The 10088-nt window shown below is 28.4% G+C and overlaps 1 protein-coding gene across 1 annotated transcript; it reads left to right on the forward strand.

Moving 5' to 3' along the window:
- Positions 1-4856: 4856 nt before the first annotated feature.
- Positions 4857-9877, forward strand: LOC133656742 (synuclein-like). The gene is made up of 5 exons (XM_062057578.1): positions 4857-5128; positions 5739-5780; positions 6335-6462; positions 6934-6990; positions 9277-9877. The coding sequence occupies exons 1-4, from the start codon at positions 5008-5010 to the stop codon at positions 6988-6990; spliced, it is 348 nt and encodes a 115-aa protein (XP_061913562.1). The 5' UTR covers positions 4857-5007; the 3' UTR covers positions 9277-9877.
- The last annotated feature ends 211 nt before the right edge of the window (positions 9878-10088 follow it).

The raw sequence follows: 10088 nt of genomic DNA on the forward strand, positions 1-10088 counted from the left end.
TACAGGAACTGAAGACAGCCCAAGACTTACAGGAACTGAAGACAGCCCAAAAACTTACAGGAATTGAAGACAGCCCAAGACTTACAGGAACTGAAGACAGCCCAAGAACTTACAGGAACTGAAGACAGCCCAAGACTTACATGAACTGAAGACAGCCCAAGAACTTACATGAACTGAAGACAGCCCAAGAACTTACAGGAACTGAAGACAGCCCAAAAACTTACATGAACTGAAGACAGCCCAAGACTTACATGAACTGAAGACAGCCCAAGACTTACATGAACTGAAGACAGCCCAAGACTTACATGAACTGAAGACAGCCCAAGAACTTACATGAACTGAAGACAGCCCAAGACTTACATGAACTGAAGACAGCCCAAGAACTTACATGAACTGAAGACAGCCCAAGAACTTACAGGAACTGAAGACAGCCCAAAAACTTACATGAACTGAAGACAGCCCAAGACTTACATGAACTGAAGACAGCCCAAGACTTACATGAACTGAACACAGCCCAAGACTTACATGAACTGAAGACAGCCCAAGACTTACATGAACTGAACACAGCCCAAGAACTTACATGAACTGAAGACAGCCCAAGACTTACATGAACTGAAGACAGCCCAAGACTTACATGAACTGAAGACAGCCCAAGACTTACATGAACTGAAGACAGCCCAAGACTTACATGAACTGAACACAGCCCAAGAACTTACATGAACTGAAGACAGCCCAAGACTTACATGAACTGAACACAGCCCAAGAACTTACATGAACTGAAGACAGCCCAAGACTTACATGAACTGAAGACAGCCCAAGACTTACATGAACTGAACACAGCCCAAGAACTTACATGAACTGAAGACAGCCCAAGACTTACATGAACTGAACACAGCCCAAGCAGAACTTACATGAACTGATACGCTTTGATACGCTTTAAATCACGCTTTGATACGTTTTATTACGCTTTATTGAACTTTATTACGCTTTGATGCGATCCTGACGCTTTAAATCAGGCTCTGACACGATTATCAAGCTCTGTTGTGCATTGTTACAACAAAAATAAGAAAGAAATGTGAAAAACTCAGTATACTAAGTTTTCCCCACATTTTTTTAGACGTATCTATTTATTTGATTTCTCTTTTTGTTTTATTATATACAGGATAAAACACATAATGTAATAAAAAAGAGAAATATGATAAACAAAAAAGTTTAAAAAAAAAGGTGAAAAACTCAGTATACTGTTTTCCACACATTTTTTATATTCATTTATTTTTTCAATTTCTCTTTTTTTTTTCTCGTTATACTATGTTTATTATTTATTATGTTTTATATCTTCATTTCTTTTATTTCTTTGTCATCTTAATAAATATCTATCTTTCATTTCTTATGCTAGTTGACAATAATAAAAGGCATTTCTTTTATTTTTTATATTCATTTATTTTTTCAATTTCTCTTTTTTTTCCCGTTATATTATGTTTATTATTTATTATTTATTATGTTTTATATCTTCATTTCTTTTATTTATTTGTCATCTTAATAAATATCTATCTTTCATTTCTTATGCTAGTTGACAATAATAAAAGGCATTTCTTTTATTTTTTATATTCATTTATTTTTTCAATTTCTCTTTTTTTCCCGTTATATTATGTTTATTATTTATTATTTATTATGTTTTATATCTTCATTTCTTTTATTTCTTTGTCATCTTAATAAATATCTATCTTTCATTTCTTATGCTAGTTGACAATAATAAAAGGCATTTCTTTTATTTTTTATATTCATTTATTTTTTCAATTTCTCTTTTTTTCCCCGTTATATTATCAATCAATCAATCAATCATGTTTATTATTTATTATGTTTTATATCTTCATTTCTTTTATTTCTTTGTCATCTTAATAAATATCTATCTTTCATTTCTTATGCTAGTTGACAATAACAAAAGGCATTTCTTTTATTTTTTATATTCATTTATTTTTTCAATTTCTCTTTTTTTTCCCGTTATATTATCAATCAATCAATCAATCAATCATGTTTATTATTTATTATGTTTTATATCTTCATTTCTTTAATTTCTTTGTCATCTTAATAAATATCTATCTTTCATTTCTTATGCTAGTTGACAATAATAAAAGGCATTTCTTTTATTTTTTATATTCATTTATTTTTTCAATTTCTCTTTTTTTCCCGTTATATTATGTTTATTATTTATTATGTTTTATATCTTCATTTCTTTTATTTCTTTGTCATCTTAATAAATATCTATCTTTCATTTCTTATGCTAGTTGACAATAATAAAAGGCATTTCTTTTATTTTTTATATTCATTTATTTTTTCAATTTCTCTTTTTTTCCCGTTATATTATGTTTATTATTTATTATTTATTATGTTTTATATCTTCATTTCTTTTATTTCTTTGTCATCTTAATAAATATCTATCTTTCATTTCTTATGCTAGTTGACAATAACAAAAGGCATTTCTTTTATTTTTTATATTCATTTATTTTTTCAATTTCTCTTTTTTTCCCCGTTATATTATCAATCAATCAATCAATCAATCATGTTTATTATTTATTATGTTTTATATCTTCATTTCTTTAATTTCTTTGTCATCTTAATAAATATCTATCTTTCATTTCTTATGCTAGTTGACGATAATAAAAGGCATTTCTTTTATTTTTTATATTCATTTATTTTTTCAATTTCTCTTTTTTTCCCGTTATATTATGTTTATTATTTATTATGTTTTATATCTTCATTTCTTTTATTTCTTTGTCATCTTAATAAATATCTATCTTTCATTTCTTATGCTAGTTGACAATAATAAAAGGCATTTCTTTTATTTTTTATATTCATTTATTTTTTCAATTTCTCTTTTTTTCCCGTTATATCATGTTTATTATTTATTATTTACTATGTTTTATATCTTCATTTCTTTTATTTCTTTGTCATCTTAATAAATATCTATCTTTCATTTCTTATGCTAGTTGACAATAACAAAAGGCATTTCTTTTATTTTTTATATTCATTTATTTTTTCAATTTCTCTTTTTTTCCCCGTTATATTATCAATCAATCAATCAATCATGTTTATTATTTATTATGTTTTATATCTTCATTTCTTTAATTTCTTTGTCATCTTAATAAATATCTATCTTTCATTTCTTATGCTAGTTGACAATAATAAAAGGCATTTCTTTTATTTTTTATATTCATTTATTTTTTCAATTTCTCTTTTTTTCCCGTTATATTATGTTTATTATTTATTATTTATTATGTTTTATATCTTCATTTCTTTTATTTCTTTGTCATCTTAATAAATATCTATCTTTCATTTATTATGCTAGTTGACAATAATAAAAGGCATTTCTTTTATTTTTTATATTCATTTATTTTTTCAATTTCTCTTTTTTTTCCCGTTATATTATGTTTATTATTTATTATGTTTTATATCTTCATTTCTTTTATTTCTTTGTCATCTTAATAAATATCTATCTTTCATTTCTTATGCTAGTTGACAATAATAAAAGGCATTTCTTTTATTTTTTATATTCATTTATTTTTTCAATTTCTCTTTTTTTCCCGTTATATTATGTTTATTATTTATTATTTATTATGTTTTATATCTTCATTTCTTTTATTTCTTTGTCATCTTAATAAATATCTATCTTTCATTTCTTATGCTAGTTGACAATAATAAAAGGCATTTCTTTTATTTTTTATATTCATTTATTTTTTCAATTTCTCTTTTTTTCCCCGTTATATTATCAATCAATCAATCAATCATGTTTATTATTTATTATGTTTTATATCTTCATTTCTTTTATTTCTTTGTCATCTTAATAAATATCTATCTTTCATTTCTTATGCTAGTTGACAATAATAAAAGGCATTTCTTTTATTTTTTATATTAATTTATTTTTTCAATTTCTCTTTTTTTCCCCTTTATATTATGTTTATTATTTATTATGTTTTATATCTTCATTTCTTTTATTTCTTTGTCATCTTAATAAATATCTATCTTTCATTTCTTATGCTAGTTGACAATAATAAAAGGCATTTCTTTTATTTTTTATTTTCATTTATTTTTTCAATTTCTCTTTTTTTTCCAGTTATATTATGTTTATTATTTATTATGTTTTATATCTTCATTTCTTTTATTTCTTTGTCATCTTAATAAATATCTATCTTTCATTTCTTATGCTAGTTGACAATAATAAAAGGCATTTCTTTTATTTTTAATATTCATTTATTTTTTCAATTTCTCTTTTTTCCCCCGTTATATTATCAATCAATCAATCAATCATGTTTATTATTTATTATGTTTTATATCTTCATTTCTTTTATTTCTTTGTCATCTTAATAAATATCTATCTTTCATTTTTTATGCTAGTTGACAATAATAAAAGGCATTTCTTTTATTTCATGGAATCTACTTTTATACCCAATCATGGCACCCACCTGTTCCCAATTAGCCTGCACACCTGTGGGATGTTCCACATAAGTGTTTGATGACTTTATCAGTATTTATTGCCACCTTTCCCAACTTCTTTGTCACGTGTTGCTGCCATCAAATTCGAAAGTTAATGATTATTTGCACACAAAAAAAAAAGTTGATCAGTTTGAACATGAAATATGTTGTCTTTGTAGCATATTACACTTGAAAAGGATTTGCAAATCATTCCGTTTATATTTACATCTAACACCATTTCCCAACTCATATGGAAACGGGGTTTGTACATTCTGATTGATTATGATTATAGAAACAGGAAAGAATATATATTTCTCTTTCTCTCTCTCTCTCTCTCTCTCCCTCTCTCTCTCCTCCCTTTTTCTGTCTCTCTCGCCCCTCCATGAGCAGGAAGTGCAGCTCAGTGGAGGACAGACAGTGGAAGCATCATCATCATCATCTGCAGCAGCAGCAGCAACAACAGCACAAGAAGTAGTAGTACTAGTAGTAGTAGTAGTAGTACTAGTAGTACTAGAAGTAGTAGCATCCGTTACCATCATGGACGCCCTGAAGAAAGGTTTCTCCATGGCCAAGGGTGGCGTGGTGGCGGCGGCAGAGAAGACCAAAGCTGGCGTGGAGGAGGCGGCCGTCAAGACCAAGGAGGGTGTCATGTTTGTCGGTGAGAGGATGTCATATCAATCATAATGATAATGATAATCATAATCATCATCATCATCATGTGAGCGAGAGGACACTTCATGGGATGATGTCAGCAGGAGAAGGTGCTTGCAGGAAACAGGAAGTTGATGCCAACTGTGAGTTGGCAGAAATGATGAGGAGGAGGAGGATGATGATGATGATGATGATGATGATAAACTAAAAAACATTTGCTAGAAATATTGCAAAATCATGTGATGAAAGTTGGGGAAAGAATGTGCATGAGGCACTCGTGATAACAATGGAGGAAGACCGAAAAGTCATTGTGGGCGTGGCCTCTTCAAAGCGTATCTACGGGGAATACTGCATTATAAATTATACTTAATGATATATATGTATATATATATATATATTTATGTTGGATCAATAAGTGGCTCGTCAGGCTGCTGGCCTGCAGGAAGACTGGGTGTGGTGGCGCCGCCCGCTGGACGGCCACAGACTGCGGCCTGATGTCTGCAGTGCTGGACCGCGACCAGCAGAGGCGCCATTGAGTGACCGGCCGACAGACTCATATGAATAATTCATACCTTTCTAGAAGAATCCATCTGAGTAAGTGCTTGTTTCATTCGCAGGAAACAAGACCATGGAGGGCGTGGTGACTGGCGTGAACACCGGTACTAAAACTACCATCTCACTCAAATATAACTATATATACAGATACATATTTATATATATATGTATACATGTATATGTATATGTATATGTATGTGTATATGTATATGTTTGTGTATATGTATATGTATATGTATATGTATGTGTATGTGTATGTGTATATGTATATGTATATGTATGTGTATATGTATATGTATGTGTATATGTATGTGTATATGTATGTATATGTATGTGTATATGTATGTGTATGTGTATGTGTATATGTATGTGTATGTGTATATGTATATGTATATGTATGTGTATATGTATGTGTATATGTATATGTATGTGTATATGTATGTGTATGTGTATATGTATGTGTATATGTATGTGTATGTGTATGTATATGTATGTGTATATGTATGTGTATATGTATATGTATGTGTATATGTATATGTATGTGTATGTGTATATGTATATGTATGTGTATATGTATATGTATATGTATGTGTATATGTATATGTATGTGTATATGTATATGTCATGTCCAACAACAATCATGTCATGTGACCTGCAGTGGCCCAGAAGACGGGCGAACAAGCCAACGTGGTCGCGGACACGGCAGTTTCAGGGGCCAACGAGGTCGCTCAGGCCACCGTAGATTCTGTGGAGAACGCCGCCTTGGCCAGTGGATTTGTCACCGTGGTAATTAATTAATTATATGTATATATATATATATATTGTTATGTCCTCTTTTATGCAGTTATTGATATCATATTCGTAAATAATGATGTCATCTTTTACACACACACACACACACATATATATATATATATATATATATATATATATATATATATATATATATATATATATATATATATATATATATGTCATCTTTATTTTGGTTATTGATATTATATTGTTATATAAAAGCTAAATATTGCTGCTAAGAACTAATATGAGAATGTATGATATGATGTTTCATGAGACAATGTCTCATGTCAAGTGCTATGTTAATAATGGATCTGGATGTAGATGTAAATATATAGATATAGACATACTATATCTGTATACATAGAGTATATAGATGTATAGATGGAGATATAGATACAGATATATATACAAATCGATGTTTTTGTTGTTAAAAATGTATCTTCTTCTTGTGTTTTTCAGACTCATGTTCCAAAAGCAGAAGCTGGAGAAAAAGAGAGTGAACAAGCTGCTCAGTAGGTGAGACAAACATAAATCATCATAAATATGAATCATCATAAATATAAATCATCATAATATGAATAATCATAACTATAAACCATCATAAATATGAATCATCATAAACATAAATCATCATAAATATGAATCATCATAAACATAAATCATCATAAATATAAATCATCATCAATATAAATAATCACAAATATAAATCGTCATAAATATAACTCATCATTAAAATAAATCATCATAAATATAAATCATAAATATAAATCATTACAAACATAAATCATTATAAATATGAATATTCTTAAATATAAATAATCATAAATATGAATCATCATGAATATAAATCATCATCAATATAAACAATCACAAATATAAATATGAATCATCAATATAAATAATCACAAATATAAATAATCATAAATATAACTCACCAATATAGATAATCATAAATATAAATCATCATCAATATAAATAATCATAAATATAAATCATCATCAATATAAATAATCAAATATCAATAATCTTATATATAAATCATCATAAACATAAATCATCATGAATATAATGATAAATATAAATCATCATCAATATAAATCAGAAATACAAATCATATTAAATATAAGTCATCGTAAATATAAATCATTATCAATATAAATCATCATAAATATAAATGATCATCAATATAAATCGTTATCAATATAAATAATCACAAATATAAATCATCATCAATATAAATAATCAAATATCAATAATCTTAAATAGAAATCATCATAAACATAAATCATCAATATAAATCATCATGAATATAATGATAAATAGAAATCATCATCAATATAAATCGTTATCAACGATCAACGCTCTTCCCGACCACCTGAGGGCACCACAGACTGTGGATGCTTTTAAAAAAGGTTTAAAAACCCTTCTTTTTAGATATATGCATACTAGTTCTAGCTATTAGGCTGTTCTAATTTTTAATTGTATTTATTTTTATTATCTTTTTCAATTTTTTTATTACACTGTAGCACTTTGAGGTTGTTTGCTCAATGTAAAGTGCTTTTTACAAATAACATATATTATTATTATTATCAATATAAATAATCACATATATAAATCATCATCAATATAAATAATCATCAATAGAAATCATCATAAATTTAAATCATCATCAATATAAATCATCATAAATATAAATCATCATCAATATAAATCGTTATAAATATAAATAATCACAAATATAAATCATCATTAATATATAAATCATCAAATATCAATCATCTTAAATATAAATCACCATAAACATAAATCATCAATATAAACCATCATGAATATAATGATAAATAGAAATCATCATCAATATAAATCGTTATCAACGATCAACGCTCTCCCCGACCACCTGAGGGCACCACAGACTGTGGATGCTTTTAAAAAAGGTTTAAAAACCCTTTATTTTAGATATATGCATACTAGTTCTAGCTAGGCTGTTCTAATTTTTAATTGTATTTATTTTTATTATCTTTTTTATTTTTTTAATACACTGTAGCACTTTGAGGTTGTTTGCTCAATGTAAAGTGCTTTTTACAAATAACATATTATTATTATTATTATTATTATTATCAATATAAATAATCACATATATAAATCATCATCAATATAAATAATCATCAATAGAAATCATCATAAATTTAAATCATCATCAATATAAATCATCATCAATATAAATCATCATAAATATAAATGATCATCAATATAAATCGTTATAAATATAAATAATCACAAATATAAATCATCATTAATATATAAATCATCAAATATCAATCATCTTAAATATAAATAACCATAAACATAAATCATCAATATAAACCATCATGAATATAATGATAAATATAAATCATCATCAATATACATCGTTATCAACGATCAACGCTCTCCCCGACCACCTGAGGGCACCACAAACTGTGGATGCTTTTAAAAAAGGTTTAAAAACCCTTCTTTTTAGATATATGCATACTAGTTCTAGCTAGGCTGTTCTAATTTTTAATTGTATTTATTTTTATTATCTTTTTTTATTTTTTTAATACACTGTAGCACTTTGAGGTTGTTTGCTCAATGTAAAGTGCTTTTTACAAATAACATATTATTATTATTATTATCAATATAAATAATCACATATATAAATCATCATCAATATAAATAATCATCAATAGAAATCATCATACATTTAAATCATCATTAATATAAATCCTCATCAATGTTCATGAAATCAACTAAACAATCTTCTTGTCACATGTCATGTTGCAGGTGTGGTGTCTCCATGGCAGAGAAGACACCACCTTTCAATCTGAGCATCACACCATTCTTCTCCATACTAATTATTCTTCTCAGCTCTCAGCTCATTGGTCACTCTGCCGTGACGTCACTGGCCCCGCCCCCATCACAAAGACATCCGAGGACTTTTGCATGCATGTGGCCTTGCTGACACACACACACACACACACACACACACACACACACACACACACACACACACACACACACACACACACACACACACACACACACACACACACACACACACACACACACACACACACACGCACAAACACACATGATGTCATTATTTGAGCTCTTGTACCAATTTCTTTTGTAAAACAATAAAAATGCATAAGTCCCAACCAGAAGATTTCCTGATGAAGTTCAGTTCAGCGAGCTGATGTGAGGTTGCTGCTAGGCTTTGCTTAGTACTGTTGCGTTGAGACCGAGCGAGACCGATCTGGACCGGGCTGGGGAACGCTGGGGTACTAGATTGGTCTCACGTTTGTCCTCTAAGCTTGGAGAATAAACCACAAAATACCAACTACTGCCTGTTGATTGAATATAAACATCAGCTTATTGCCATGAAAAGAATCTGGGAGAGACTAGCAACATTACACGTAAAAACACCAGGTGTGTGTACTGGGCTTAGTCCTAAGTGCACTGGATGAATATCAAGTAGAAACCAGACGAGTGGCGAGTATTTTCTCTCTCGTTCAGGCTGAAAGTATCTGAGTGGGATCACAGCATATCTTTTTTTAATTTAAAAATGATTTGTTTATTTATGTCAGCATTGAAAA

The sequence above is a fragment of the Entelurus aequoreus genome, linkage group LG09 (assembly GCF_033978785.1).
Source record: "Entelurus aequoreus isolate RoL-2023_Sb linkage group LG09, RoL_Eaeq_v1.1, whole genome shotgun sequence".
NCBI lineage: Eukaryota > Metazoa > Chordata > Actinopteri > Syngnathiformes > Syngnathidae > Entelurus > Entelurus aequoreus.